Raw genomic sequence first — 15,947 nt, forward strand, 5'->3', positions numbered from 1 at the left:
GGGTTTCGAAAAATCCAATAAGGTTTATTAGATTGTCTTTGATGGCGTCAGGATCATTGCCGCCACATCTATCGGAGTTCTCATGGCGGAGATCAATTCCGCAATCTTCACCCTTAAGTACACACGCGCCACCGCAGGCGATAAGGTTCTTGCTGGAGGAGGGAGAATGCCAAAAAAGACAGTGTCAAAGTCCCCATGGCTGAGTAGAGAGGAAGAGTTGGTGGCGCAATGAAGGAGTGAGTAGAAGAGGCGATGGGAAGGTTTGGAGTTGTTGCTGAAGGTGGAAATAATGGAAGGGACGGTGGGCTTGTGACGACGGAAGAAGAGGAGGGAGGTGGCAGCGGTGGTGGTAGTAGTGAGGGGAGATTCGGTGTTAGTTTCTAAAAGTCTTAATATAGAAAACAATCGTAGGAGGAGTTAGAGGGAGGACATGGCAACGGAAAAGAAGCTTTGAGAATTAATAATGGAATTGAAGTCTATAATTAACTAATTATCAATGAAAAAGTAAATAAAATAAAAAAATATAAAAGGAAAAACTACCATTTGTACCCATGAATTTTGCGAACGCTGACAAAAGTACCCATCAAACAAGAAATCTAATGTTGTACCCATGAAAGATGGGTTCCGTGTGACAATAGTATCCAAACCGTGATTTTTCGTTGACTTTTTAATAAAATTTCTAAATTATCCTTTCTATCTTCTTCTCCAAATTCCAAATTTCACAACACTCATCCTTCGTCTTCTTCTGCTGCTGCCAGCCACCAAAAAATTAAAAAGATTAAAAATTGTTAAATTAAAAAGATTAAGAACTGTGGATTATTAATTATCTGAGATTATTGTTCAAATATTATGGATTTGTAGATCTGGTGTAGAAAAATAAAAAGAAGTTTGAAATTAACAAAAAATACATACATTTTAGTCTCTTGGTCTCACTATGGGAACAAGAGGCGCAGAACCAAGAGCCTTTGGGAACGGAAGGAAGGATAGGTCGGAGATAGAAGATGTGATAGCCTTGGTCGCATTTGTTGCAGAGGAGAAGCTTCGCTGGGAACTCACTGGAGGAGCAGCACTTGCTGATGATGTCGTCGTCGAAGGTTGGCTTGGGAGTGTGGGTCCTTTTTCACCCTGCATTCCCCTGGCCATGTCTTCGATCATACTCGGCATGTTCAGAAGCTCATCCTTATCAATGTACCCCGCCACCATCATCCCTCCTTGTTCTCGAGTACTCAAAGTGAAACAAGATCCTTCAACAATAACATTACTACCACCACAGCCTTCTAGAGGGTTCTGCGGTGGCATCGGAAGCCTAGCCTAAGCAGCGGCGGTGGCTGCAATGTGAATATCAGTCTACCAAATGGCATGAAGATACTCTAACAGCATCCCCTTTTTCTACAGATCGACGGCGCTGAGCAGTGTTTGGAGTCACCGTTGGAAAGAGAACGTGGCCATCGACCTCTTGTTGGCTCTGGTTGCTGAATTCTACTACTTATTGATTTGGAATAAGAAGAACAACAATATTCAGGTTAAAGAGGTTGAAGAGTTTGACAAGGGTGTGCTTTCTTAGTGTTGTTGTTGCATCCGAAGAAGAAAGAAATAATAAGGGTAATGATGTTAAAGTTGATTTGGATTTAGATTTGGAGAACAAATTTGAATTGGAATAAAGAGAGATGGAGGTTGAGGATAAAGGTTGGAGGAAGACATCAGGTGACTGGCGGTGGCAGAGGAAGACGAAGGATGAGAGTTGTGAAATTTGGAATTTGGGGAAGAAGATAAAAGGGGTAATTTGGGAATTTTATTAAAAAGTCAACGAAAAATCACGGTTTGGGTACTATTGACACACGGAACCTATCTTTCATGGGTACAACGTTAGTTTTCTTGTTTGATGGGTACTTTTGTCAGCGTTCGCAAAATTTATGGGTACAAATGGTAGTTTTTCCAATAAAAAAAATATGAAAACCCCTCTTAAAAATTATAAAAGAAAAGACCTTATTAAAATAAAATATTTTATTTTAGTCTATTTAACTTACCAGTGAGCAAAATAACTTTTGGGCCTTTTGGTGACACAAACAGGAACTGCTCACCAAATCCGTGCCCATTTTTGTACTTATAGGTAGATATCTTGTTGACTTATCAAGTTTGGATTTTATAACAAGATCACATTAAAATCTAAATATGGTAACCAAAACTTTCATACTGACTTCGATTCCGGATGTTAGAAAATTATTTTCTTATTTTCTTATTCGTAAGTACCAACAAAAAATTATTTTAGTAATTTGAGTTGATGCCCATCACCAACGGAACATACTTCGGATCTTTTATTACAGGTTGAATCTATGTGCATCACAATTCACAAACAAGTTCTCCAAACCAGGTTCTAGTTTCTAAGATCATTTTGCAAAAGTGGCATCAAAGTACCATTATCAAATATATCTTAATCATCATAATATCGATATTAATTTCTGTCTCATTCACAAATCTCAGAAAGTAGATATCGTATATATATTAGTAAGTCGAAAAGGCCTTTCAGTGATTTAGATATATTAATCTAATTTCCAAATTTCAACAACAAAAGTTTGAAAAGCCTTATTATTATTACTACTACATTTGCAAACATCATTGTTTTTAACATAGGATCTCCACATTTTTTATTTCATAACTTAATAAATTATTTTGTTCCATTTGCCCCTCAATTTTCCTTCGCTTTTAATTTCCTTTTTCCACTATTATTATTTCATAGGATCATGTAAGATGCAGCAATCATCAGAAGATTATAAACAGAAGAGAGCAAAATTTCACAATAAAGAAGAGGATCCCATCATAAACCAATTGCCAGATGGAATCCCTGTAACAATTTTATCAAAATTGGCAATAAATGAAGCAGCTAGGACCAGCATCCTCTCAAGAAAATGGAGGCACCTATGGAAATTCTTCTCTGGAGCCTTAGAGTTTGATGGTTCACCAGTGATGAAAGACATGAAAAAGGATATTAATAAGGCTTCAGGGAGACAATTACAAATGGCAATGGAGATCATGTTTGATGCAGAAAGGAAAACATACACAAATTGGATCAATGAGTTGTTGAGTTCACTTAAAAGTCCAACACTTGAAGGATTGAGATTTTGGTTCCATGTTGCCACTGACTATGATGTTGAAAAGTGGCTTCAATATGCAATTCAGAAGAAGGTTCATAAGCTAGAGCTATATTTTGGGCACTCATTTGAATATGTTCTTCCATTGCATTTGTTCAAAGTGGAAAATTTTGACTCCTTATGTGTTTTGAGGTTGAAATTCGTTAACTTGACCAGTGAGATGCTAGAATATTTACTTTGTTGCTGCCCTTCACTTGAAACTTTGAGTTTAAATAGTTCAGGAGTTCCAAATTCTATGAACATTTCTTCTTCTTCAGGTTCATCATTGAAGCTGAAATGTTTAGAGTTGGTGAGGTGTTGGGAGCTGAGGAACCTGGAAATTTGTGCTGAGAATTTGGTGTCATTCAAATACTGTGGACCCCATTTGGACACAGAATTCAGAAGTGTTCCAAGACTTGTGGAAGCAGAATTCGGAGGATCCTATGTGGAGTTCACTAGAGAGAGCTTTCTCTCTCAAATAAAAGTGCTTAAATTGGATATTACACAAAATGTACCTCAAGTGGTCAGTTCTATTTCTTTTATTCCTTGGTTTTCTTTTTTTTTTGGATAAAGTATATTTTTTGTCTTTAATTTGTGACTTTTTAAAAAATATTTCTAATATTTAATTTCATTCAATTTCGTTTCTAATGCTTTCGATTTGTTTCAAAATTATTCATAAACATTAATTTCATCTAAAATGTTAGAGACAAAATTAAAAATGTCTAGAAATAGCTTTGAAAAAAACCAAAGATGCTAGGACAAAATTAAAAAAATTCAAAATATTAAATATAAAATTAAATAAAATTAAATATTAAGAAATATTTAAAAAAAATCACTAATGTTAGAGATAAGAAACATACTTTACTCTTTTTTTTTTCCAAAATCAAAATTTACAAACAACCCCGACAACAATGAGATATTTTGTAGTGTCTAAATAATTTCCAGGTTTATTGGTTATGTCAACTTCCTGAGTTAAAAAACCTCAAGCACTTGGAGTTGGTTACATGTATGGAAGATGGCATCACACTTAGTACTTGTGCTTTGCTATTAAAGGCATCTCCTTCATTGTGGAGGTTCACACTTAAGGTGAATATGTTCGCATCTCTTGCTAAAAAATGCTCAAGAATAGGCCCTTCCTATTTATTTTCTCGTTAATTCAAGAATAGGAACTTTGGTTATGTTAGATGATGATTGATCATAATTTTAGATGCAAATTAGAAAAACAAGTACTATAAGCATTTCCTTATGATTTATGCCCACAAATTGACATCAGCAGACGAATTCATTTTAGAAAATGCACAATATTTAAGATAAATGTGAATCAAACAATAAATTTTTAAGACATAAATGTACGTTTGATGAACTCATTTTGATACATAGTTTTTCTTTTACTTTTTCAATTCTCAAGACTATAGGACTTTTCATTTTGAGTAATATCCTAATCGGTTCTTAAAAAATTTGTAGTTGAACAATTTAATTTTTAACAAATTCTAATAATCAGATTTTGATTAAAAAAAATAGACAAATCAGTATCCATCACTATTTAATAAAAGATATAATAATTCCTAAAATTTTTAAAATTTTTCTATAAAAAAAGAATGAAATAAAATGAGTACTGATTTGTCTAATAAAATAAAAGTTTAAGAATTAATTTAATAATTAAAATTTGTTAAAAACTAAAATATCTGACTAAATTTTTTAAGAACTGATTTGGATATTACTCTTTCAATTTTTAAGGGGTAAACTACTAAACTTTTTGGTCTAAGTACGTACTAATTGAAAAACTCTATGCATTATCTAATGAAAAGTGCATACTAAATACTAAAAAATCATTAAGCAAACAAAAGCATCACTAAGAATAATTGAGTCTAAATGTGGCTTTTTTTTTTTTTTTTTTTTACATGTTGCAGATGTTAAATATCAATCCTATTTTTAGAAGGGCAACCACATTCTCAAAGGAATGTGAATACAGTCTTAAGGAGTTGGAATTGGTTGGATTTTGTGGGGCAACATGTGAAGTTGAACTAATCATGTACGTGCTTGAGAATGCAGTTCGGCTCCAGAAGATCATTATTGATACAAGGTTTCCAACAAAACCAAAATTGAGACCAATAGGAGAGCATTCCACAAGTTCGGATCGTGAATCAATCCAAAAACGTGCTTTGGAACTACACAAAAAAATACCATCTTCGGTGGAAGTTGTTTGTCTTTAGGATGATGTTAGTGTTAGATGTCAGAGTTAATAGAGACAAAATAACACAATTAAAATTTGTAAGACGAGAAATGAATAGAATTAATAAGAATTTAGACAATAGTAGAAATAATATGATAAAGTGGTAAAATTATAATCTCTCAAAATATATAAAAAATTTATAATATTCTTTTATATATTATGAAAACTCATGCAAAAAAATTACATATACGAGAAATTTTACTATTTTTTTTTAATTTTTACTCGCTAATTCTATGCATGCAACACAACATACATTAGCAAATGTTTTAAGCATCTATATATAGTTTTATAGAAGTAGTGATAAAAAAACAAATAAATCACTACTTGTTTAAATTATCATGATATCAAGTTGATCAACTTAATCTTAACATCATTTAAAACTTGTTCTTAACACATGATTATGTAACAACTCATTCTTTGACTAAGTCAAAGATTACAACTAAGATATCTTATCCAATTTTAACTTTGGTAAAAAACTACTACTGGATATTCTAGACTTCCATATGCTATGTATGTGTATTATCTTCAAGTTGATCAAGTTGTAGCATTATACTTAGACTCTAGTTAAAGTTTTATAATATTCTTTAGTTTTCTTCAAACTCCAACTTGTTCCGCTTGTAACTTCTAGCCATTTTTATTGACTTCAAACTAAAAAGAAAAATATTGCTTCTTCTTTTCACAATCTCATACTCAAATTATTCTTTTGGTGTATTCATGTTGCTCATATTTTCAATAAGCCAAGAAAAGATTTGCACCAATCAAATTTATCTGTATTGATTAGCTATGTCATGATATCTGCAAGATTATCGTTGGTGTGAATTTTCTGCATATATGCAATTTTCATTCCTATACTATTTCACGAACAAAATGATATTGAATGCCTATGTGTTTCATTCTTGAGTGAAAGGCTGGATTCCTTGTAATGTGCAAGACACTCTAACTATCACAAACTATTGAAATCATACCCTAATTGTGTCCAAGTTCCTCTATTAACCTTTGCAACTAAATTGCTTTCTTACAAGATTGTGTAGCTGCCACATATTCAGCTTCTATAGTTGATAATGCTACAATAACTTGCACTTTTGATAACCAGATTGCACCTCCTGTAAGTGTGAACACATAGTTTATAGTAGATTTTTTTTTGTCCAGATTACTACAAAATTCGAGTCAACATATCATTTGACGATATATTCAGATCTTCTAAAACATAAAGTAACATTAGAGGTTTCTTTGCTAACCATCCCAACTAATTTAGTAATATCTGGTCTAGTGCAAATCATGACGTACACAAAGATTTCCACGGCAGATGCATACGGTACTTGAGACATTTTTATCTTCTCTACTTTATTACTAAGATACATCTCAGAATATCATTTAAAATTGATAGGAAGTGGGGTAGATATTGACTTACATTCTTGCATAGTTTCATGTTGAAGAACCGCAAAACCTTTCTCAAATAATTTTCTTGGGATATCTAAATCTTTCTATCTTTTTTGTCTCAACAAATCTGCATCACTAAAATCTTGTCTGCTAATCTCAAATCTTTCACATCAAATTCCCTAGCTAACTGAGCGTTTAGTTCCTCGACACAATATTTGTTGGACTTATTACCACCATGTCATCCACGTACAATAGCAGAAAGATAAAATCATCATTATTAGACCTTTTGTAATAAGTACAATAGTTTGAATGAAGTCTGTGGTAATTAAGGCTAATAATGAAAGAATCAAATCTCTTGTGACAACATCTCAGTACCTGCTTTAAACTGTACAAATATTTGATTAACTTGCAAATTAAGTTTTCTTTTTCTGGTTCTTTAAAGCCTTCTAGTAGGAGCATATATATTTCTTCATCAAGTTCATCGTGAAAAAAGACAGTCTCCACATCTAGTTTCTCTAGATGTAAATCATACACAACACGTATATCAAAAACTACTCTAATTTTAGAAATTTTGACTATAGAAAAAAAATATTTCATTGAAATTAATACTTTCTTTCTGAGCAAATCTCTTCACTACCCATCTTGCACGGTAACATTCTATTTGGTCATGACTGTCACTCTTTATTTTATAGACCCATTTGTTACCAATGACTTTTCTTCCATTTGGGAGTGGGACAAGCTCTCACATCTTATTTTTGCATAGTACTTTCATTTCTCCTTGCATGGTGTCATCCATAAAAAAATCCGAACTTTTTATAGCCTCTTGAAAAGTTGATGATTCTTTATCTTCGGTCACAAAACAATATGCATCATGGAAAGTTATGACATAGTCAGTATTCCATGATGGTCTTCTTATTTCACATATTGTTATGTGAGCTTTAGCTGGTCCTTGTTTAACTTGCTCTTGTTCTACTTTAGAAGACTTTTTCTCTCCAGACTTATCATGCATGTATATTGTAGTAGTTTTTTCATTGCTACTGTTATTTTCTTGCTCCTTTTGCAACTTATTTTTAGCAAATTAACATACATCTCTACTGTAAGACCCGGAAAAAAATAAATAATAGAAAATTAATTAATTAAAAGTGAACTAAGAGGGTTAGAAATTTAAAATTTATAGTTTGAAAAATTACTTTGAAAATCTAACTTGAAAAATTAATTGGAGTGCCAAAATATAATTATTTGTGAAAAAACACGTACCGGCATTATAATTAATTGTACAGACTTAAGTCTATCCGGTGATGCAAAATTTGCAAAATCATAACTCGGCAAGTGCACCGAATCGTATCAAGTAATATCATGGTAAGTGAGTTATTGTTCCCCCGAGGATTAAAGGACTAAGAAACAATGATTAATTGATTATTCTAATTAGACAATAAAAAAACTAGAGTTTCAGAGACAATCATCATAAAACAGTGAATTTAAATAGAAGCAAGTTGTAAATGATTGAAGAGGTGATATGATTAAAAGAGTTAAGGTTCCAAAGATGTTAAAACTTCAGGAAGAATGCTTTTCACTCTTTACTTTGATCATACAAGGTGTATCTATGGCAAATCATAAATAACCAAATTCCAATCCCTTAGTAATTCAATTTCTCTTTTCTTAATAAACCGTCAATTCCTTGATCAATTGATTATGATAAGAGGTGAGGTACGTTCACTGATTTAACATCACACAATTCTTAAGAGCTAAACCAAGTTGATTCGATGTCACTTATCAAGCCCAATTTTAGAACTTAAATAATCATGAGAATAAGTTTTCAAGCTTAATTGTAATAATCAACTTTTCTAAGATGTTAAGAGAATTCAAGTCATATTAGAATTGTTTTCCAATACATTCAAACCCTTGTGATGAAGAACGAAAACTCTTTCTTAAGAAAACATCAATGCATTAATCAAAAGTGGAAAAGCTATAACATTAATCTATTAGAATTAGCAGAGTTCCTAACCTTAACCGAGGAGATTAGTGACTCATAGTGTCTTTGAAAATCAAAGACAATGAATTGAAAATGACTGAAGGCAGAGAAGCACATGTGTGTCTCTTTCCTTTTTATACTAACCCTAAAAAAACTGATTCAGAATTCAAACTAATTCAAAAAGAAACTAAATCCAATTCAATCTAATTAATTAAGTATTAATGACTCTTAATTAGCTAATGATCTTCCTTGTAATTAAAATTCAAAAGTTGGTGCCTTGCTTAGTTGAAATCATGGGCTTGAAACTTCAATCTTGGGCCAACAAAACACTTGAAATTGGAGAGTGGTGCACGAAATTGTGATCTCAACGGCGCCAAAAACTTGGTACGCATGATTGTAATCTCAACTCCTTTTCACAACTCCGCACAACTAACCAGCAAGTGCACTAGGTCGTGCAAGTAATAAACCTTACGTGAGTAAGGGTCGATCCCACGGAGATTGTCGGCTTGAAGCAAGCTATGGTCATCTTGTAAATCTCAGTCAGGAAGATTCAAATGGTAATGAGGTTTTGATAATTAAAATATAAATAAAATATAAAATAAAGATAGAAATACTTATGTAATTCATTGGTGGGAATTCAGATAAGCGTATGGAGATGCTTTGTTCTTTCTGAATCTCTGCTTTCCTACTATCTTCATTCAATCATTCATACTCCTTTCCATGGCAAGCTGTATGTTGGGGGATTACCGTTGTCAATGGCTACCGTCCGTCCTCTCAGTGAAAATGGTCCAAATGCGCTGTCACCGCACGACTAATCATCTGTCGGTTCTCACTCATGTTGGAATAGGATCCATTGATCCTTTTGCGTCTGTCACTACGCCCAACACTCGCGAGTTTGAAGCTCGTCACAGTCATCCCATCCCAGATCCTATTCGGAATACCACAGACAAGGTTTAGACTTTTCGGATCTCAAGAATGCTGCCAATTGATTCTAGCTTATACCACGAAGACTCTGATCGTAAACCAGGAGGCTAAGAGATATGCATTCAAGCTTTTTTTTCATGTAGAATGGAAGTGGTTGTCAGGCACACATTCATAGATGAGAATGGTGATGAGTGTCACATAATCATCACATTCATCATGTTCTTGGGTGCGAATGGATATCTTAGAATAAGAATAAGCTTGAATTGAATAGAAAAATAATAGTACTTTGCATTAATTCATGAGGAACAGCAGAGCTCCACACCTTAATCTATGAGGTGTAGAAACTCCACCGTTGAAAATACATAAGTAGTGAAGGTCCAGCATGGCCGTGAGGCTAGCCCCCTAAACGTGTACAATAGTCTATGATAGCATAAAACTGATCAAGAATGGTCAAAAGATGACAGAAAATAAATTACTAAAAGTAGTTTTTATACTAAACTAGTAGCTAGGGTTACAGAAAATAAGTAACTAAGTGTAGATAGTGCAGAAATCCACTTCCGGGACCCACTTGGTGTGTGCTTGGGCTGAGCATTGAAGCTTTCACGTGTAGAGACTCTTCTTGGAGTTAAACGTTAGCTTTGGTGCCAGTTTGGGCATTTAACTCCAGCTTGTAACTCAGTTCTGGCGTTTAACGCCAGAATAGGGCAGGAAGTTAGCGTTTGAACGCCAGTTTGCATCGTCAAAACTCGAACAAAGTATGAACTATTATATATTTCTGGAAAGCCCAGGATGTCTACTTTCCAACGCAATTGAGAGCGCGCCAATTGGGCTTCTGTAGCTCCAAAAAATCCATTTCGAGTGCAGGGAGGTCAGAATCCAGCAGCATCTGCAGTCCTTTTTCAGCCTCTGAATCAGATTTTTGCTCAAGCGCCTCAATTTCAGCCAGAAAATACCTGAAATTACAAAAAAATACAAAAACTCATAGTAAAGTCCAGAAATGTGAATTTTTCATAAAAACTAATTAAAATATACTAAAAAGTAGCTAGATCCTAATAAAAACTACCTAAATTATCCGCTCATCACAACACCAAACTTAAATTGTTGCTTGTCTCCAAGCAACTGAAAATCAAATAGGATAAAAAAAAGAGAATATACTATAAATTCCAAAATATCAATGAAACTTAGCTCAAATTAGATGAGCGGGACTAGTAGCTTTTTGCCTCTGAACAGTTTTGGCATCTCACTTTATCCTTTGAAGTTCAGAATGATTGGCATCTATAGGAACTCAGAATTTAGATAGTGTTATTGATTCTCCTAGTTCAGTATGTTGATTCTTGAACACAGCTACTTTATGAGTCTTGGTCGTGGCCCTAAGCACTTTGTTTTCCAGTATTACCACCGGATACATAAATGCCACAGACACCTAACTAGGTGAACCTTTTCAGATTGTGACTCAGCTTTGCTAGAGTCCCCAATTAGAGGTGTCCAGGGTTCTTAAGCACACTCTTTTTGCTTTGGATCACGACTTTAACCGCTCAGTCTCAAGCTTTTGACTTGACATCTTCACGCCACAAACACATGGTTAGGGACAGCTTGATTTAGCTGCTTAGGCCAGAATTTTATTCCTTTGGGCCCTCCTATCCATTAATCCTCAAAGCCTTGGATCCTTTTTACCCTTGCCTTTTAGTTTAAAGGGTTACTGGCTTTTTGCTCTTGCCTTTTGGTTTAAAGAGCTCTTGGCTTTTTCTGCTTGCTTTTTCTTTTTCTTTCTTATTCTTTTTTTTTCTTTTATTTTTGCCATTTTTTTTCACAAGCCTTGTTCTTCACTGCTTTTTCTTGCTTCAAGAATCAATTTTATGATTTTTCAGATTATCAATAACATTTTTCCTTTTTCATTATTCTTTCAAGAGCCAACAATTTTAACATTCATAAACAACAAATTCAAAAGACATATGCACTGTTCAAGCATTCATTCATAAAACAAAAAGTATTGTCACCACATCAAAATAATTAAATTAATTTCAAGGATGAATTCGAAATCATGTACTTCTTGTTCTTTTGTGGTTAAAATATTTTTCATTTAAGAAAGGTGATGGATTCATAGGACATTCATAGCTTTAAGGCATAGACACTTAAACACTAATGATCATGTAATAAAGACACAAACATAGATAAACATAAAGCATAGAGAACGAAAACAGAAAAAAATAAATAGACAAGGAGATTAAGGAACGGGTCCACCTTAGTGAGGGTGGCATCTTCTTCCTCTTGAAGAACCAATGGTGCTCTTGAGCTCCTCTATGTCTCTTCCTTGCCTTTGTTACTCCTCCCTCATAGCTCTTTGATCTTCTCTAATTTCATGGAGGAGGATGGAATGCTCTTGGTGCTCCACCTTTAGTTGTCCCATGTTGGAACTTAATTCTCCTAGGGAGGTATTAATTTGCTCCCAATAGTTTTGTGGAGGAAAGTGTATCCCTTGAGGCATCTCAGGGATTTCATGATGAGGAATTTCCTCATGCTCTTGTTGAGGTCCATGAGTGGGCTCTCTTGTTTGCTCCATCCTCTTTTTAGTGATGGGCTTGTCCTCTTCAATGAGGATGTCTCCCTCTATGACAATTCCAGCCGAATTGCAGAGGTGACAAATGAGGTGAGGAAAGGCTAACCTTGCCAAAGTGGAGGACTTGTCAGCCACCTTGTAGAGTTCTTGAGGTATAATCTCATGAACTTCCACTTCCTCCCCAATCATGATACTATGGATCATGATGGCCCGATCCACAGTTACTTCAGATCAGTTACTAGTAGGAATGATAGAGCGTTGGATGAACTCCAACCATCCTCTAGCCACAGGCTTAAGGTCATGCCTTCTCAATTGAACCGGCTTGCCTCTTAAGTCAATTTTCCATTGAGCTCCTTCCACACATATGTCCATGAGGACTTAGTCCAACCTTTGATCAAAGTTGACCCTTCTAGTGTAGGGGCGTGCGTTTTCTTGCATCATTGGCAAGTTGAACGCCAACCTTACATTTTTCGGACTGAAATCTAAGTATTTCCCCCGAACCATTGTAAGCCAATTCTTTGGGTTCGGGTTCATACTTTGATCATGGTTCCTAGTGATCCATGCGTTTGCATAGAACTCTTGAACCATTAAGATTCTGACTTGTTGAATAGGATTGGAGAGAACTTCCCATCCTCTTCTTCTAATCTCTTGTCGGATCTCCGGATATTCGCCCTTTTTGAGCTTAAAAGGGACCTCAGGGATCACCTTTTTATTGGCCACAACTTCATAGAAGTGGTCTTGATAGACCTTTGAGATGAATCTTTCCATATCCCATGACTCAGAGGTGGAAGCAATTGCCTTTCCTTTCCTCTTTCTTGAGGTTTCCCTAGCCTTAGGTGCCATTAATGTTATGGAAAAACAAAAAGCAATGCTTTTACTACACCAAACTTAAAAGGTTTGCTCGTCCTTGAGCAAAAGAAGAAAGAAAGTAGTAAAAATGAAGAAAATGGAGGAGATAGAGGGAGATATGTGGTTCGGCCAAGGGATAGAAGTAGTGGTTGTAATGTGTGAAAATGAAGGAGTGGTGAGGGGTTTATATAGGGGTGGGGGGAGGGTTAGGTTTCGTGTATTAGGGTTGGGTTTGGTAGGGAAAGAATTTTGAATTTAGAGGTAGGTGGGGTTTTTGGAGAAAAGTGAATGAGGTGATTGGTGAAGGGTATTTGGGAAGAGATATGGAGGTGATTGGTGAAGGGTATTTGGGAAAGAGATATGGAGGTGATTGGTGAAGGGTATTTGGGGAAGAGTGTTATTAAAAGGTGGGAGAGAGAGAGAGAGAGAGAGGTGGGGTAGGTGGGGATCCTGTGGGGTCCATAGATCCTGAGGGGTCAAGGACTTATCATCCCTACTCTATTTAGGCGTGTAAACGCCCATAGAGTGCAATCCTGGTGTTTAACGCCAGACTGCTGCTTGTTTCTGGCGTTAAACGCCAAGCTGTAGCCTGTTTTTGGCGTTTAATGCCAGCTTGATACTTCTTTCTGGCGTTAAACGCCAGTCTGATGCTTCTTACTGCCGTTTAAACGCCAGTAAGCTCTTCCTCCAGGGTGAGCTGTTTTTATTGCTGTTTTTCATTCTGTTTTTGATTTTTCAGTTGTTTTTATGACTTCACATGATCATCAACCTAAAGAAAACATAAAATAAAAATGGAAAATAAATATATATAATTAATTAACATTGGGTTGCCTCCCAATAAGCACTTCTTTAATGTCAATAGTTTGACAGTGAGCTCTCATGGAGCCTCACAGATAATCAGAGCAGGGTTGGGGCCTCTCAACACCAAACTTAGAGTTTGGTTGTGGCCTCCCAACACCAAACTTAGAGTTTAAATGTAGGGGTTTTGTTTGACTCTGTATTGAGAGAAGCTTTTCATGCTTCCTCTCCATGGTTACAGAAAGAGAACCTTGAGTCTTGAATACAAGGTAGTCCTCATTCAACTGAAGGACCAACTTTCCTCTGTCAACATCAATCACAGCTTTTGCTGTGGCTAGGAAGGGTCTGCCAAGGATGATGGATTCATCCTCATCCTTCCCAGTGTCTAGGATTATGAAGTCAGCAGGGATGTAAAGGCCTTCAACCTTCACTAGCACATCCTCTACTAGTTCATAAGCCTGTTTCATTGATTTGTCTGCCATCTCTAGTGAGATTCTTGCAGTTTGTACCTCAAAGATTCCCAGTTTCTCCATTACAGAGAGTGGCATGATGTTTATCCTTGTTCCCAGGTCACATAGAGCCTTCTCAAAGGTCATGGTGCCTATGGTACAAGGTATGAAGAATTTTCCAGGATCCAGTTTCTTCTGTGGTAATGTCTGCCTCATTAATGGATTCAGTTCATTGGTGAACAAGGGGGGTTCATCCTCCCAAGTCTCATTACCAAATAACTTGACATTCAGCTTCATGATTGCTCCTAGATACTTAGCAACTTGCTCTTCAGTGATGTCTTCATCCTCGTCAGAGGAAGAATATTCATCAGAGCTCATGAATGGCAGAAGGAAGTTCAATGGAATCTCTATGGTCTCTGTATGAGCCTCAGATTCCTTTGGTTCCTTAAAGGGAAACTCCTTTCTGTCCAGAGGATGTCCCATGAGGCTTTTCTCATTGGGACTCACATCCTCCTCACTCTCTCCAGGTTCGGCCATGTTGGTTATGGTTATGACCTTGCACTCTCTCTTGGGATTTTCTTCTGTATTGGTTGGGAGAGTACTAGGAGGAGTTTTAGTAATCTTCTTACTCAGCTGACCCACCTGTGCCTCCAAATTTCTAATGGAGGACCTTGTTTCATTCATGAAACTTAGTGTTATCTTGGATAGATCAGAGACTATGGTTGCCAGGCCAAAATGGCTCTGTTCAGATTTCTCTATCTGTTGCTGAGAAGATGATGGAAAAGACTTGCTATTGCTAAACCTATTTTTTCCACCATTATTATTGAAGCCTTGTTGAGGCTTCTGTTGGTCCTTTCATGAGAAATTTGGATGATTTCTTCATGAAGGATTATAGGTGTTTCCATAGGGTTCTCCCATGTAATTCACCTCTACCATTGCAGGGTTCTCAGGATCATAAGCTTCTTCTTCAGAATATGCTTCTTTAGTACTGTTGGATGCAGCTTGCAATTCATTCAGACTCTGAAAAATCATATTGACTTGCTGAGTCAATATTTTGTTCTGAGCTAATATGGCATTCAGAGTATAAATTTCAAGAACTCCCTTCTTCTGAGGCATCCCATTGTTCACAGGACTCCTCTCAGAGGTATACATTAACTGGTTATTTGCAACCATTTCAATGAGTTCCTGAGCTTCTACAGGGATTTTCTGATGAAGAGATCCTCCTGCAGAATGGTCCAATGACATTTTTGACAACTCAGATAAACCATCATAGAATATACATATGATGCTCCATTCTGGAAGCATGTCAGTAGGACACCTTTTGATCAATTGCTTATATCTTTCCCAAGCTTCATAGAGGGACTCACCTTCCTTCTGTCTGAAGGTTTGGATTTCCACTCTAAGCTTGCTCATCTTTTGAGGTGGAAAGAATTTGGTCAGGAAAGCAATGACTAGCTTTTCCCAAGAGTTCAGGCTTTCCTTAGGTTGTGAATCCAACCATGTTCTAGCTCTGTCTCTTACAGCAAAAGGGAAAAGCATAAGCCTGTAGACCTCGGGATCAACTCCATTGGTCTTGACAGTGTCACAGATTTGCAAGAATTCAGCTAAGAATTGATGAGAATCTTCCATTGAAAGTCCATGAAACTTGCAATTCTGT

At 35.8% G+C, this 15,947-nt stretch overlaps 1 protein-coding gene and 1 non-coding gene across 2 annotated transcripts; both read left to right on the forward strand.

Annotated features, from left to right (window-relative positions):
• The first annotated feature begins 2,748 nt into the window (after positions 1-2,748).
• LOC107608255 (F-box/FBD/LRR-repeat protein At5g53840-like) lies at positions 2,749-5,341 on the forward strand. The gene is made up of 3 exons (XM_088503330.1): positions 2,749-3,651; positions 4,074-4,214; positions 5,039-5,341. The coding sequence occupies exons 1-3, from the start codon at positions 2,749-2,751 to the stop codon at positions 5,339-5,341; spliced, it is 1,347 nt and encodes a 448-aa protein (XP_088359456.1).
• A 10,248-nt stretch (positions 5,342-15,589) lies between these two features.
• LOC148577030 (small nucleolar RNA R71) lies at positions 15,590-15,697 on the forward strand. Its single transcript, XR_015903437.1, has one exon. It is a non-coding gene; the product is annotated as a small nucleolar RNA R71 (small nucleolar RNA).
• Positions 15,698-15,947: the final 250 nt, after the last annotated feature.

This window comes from Arachis ipaensis, chromosome B1, assembly GCF_059453495.1.
Source record: "Arachis ipaensis isolate K30076 ecotype BB chromosome B1, ASM5945349v1, whole genome shotgun sequence".
Classification (NCBI taxonomy): domain Eukaryota; kingdom Viridiplantae; phylum Streptophyta; class Magnoliopsida; order Fabales; family Fabaceae; genus Arachis; species Arachis ipaensis.

What these genes read in the sequence shown, in the direction of transcription:
- LOC107608255 (XM_088503330.1), top strand. Translation starts at nt 2,749, where the DNA reads ATGCAGCAATCATCAGAAGATTATAAACAGAAGAGAGCAAAATTTCAC. An exon ending in CACAAAATGTACCTCAAGTG is followed by an intron (nt 3,652 to 4,073) that starts GTCAGTTCTATT and finishes AATAATTTCCAG; the next exon opens with GTTTATTGGTTATGTCAACT. An exon ending in TGTGGAGGTTCACACTTAAG is followed by an intron (nt 4,215 to 5,038) that starts GTGAATATGTTC and finishes TACATGTTGCAG; the next exon opens with ATGTTAAATATCAATCCTAT.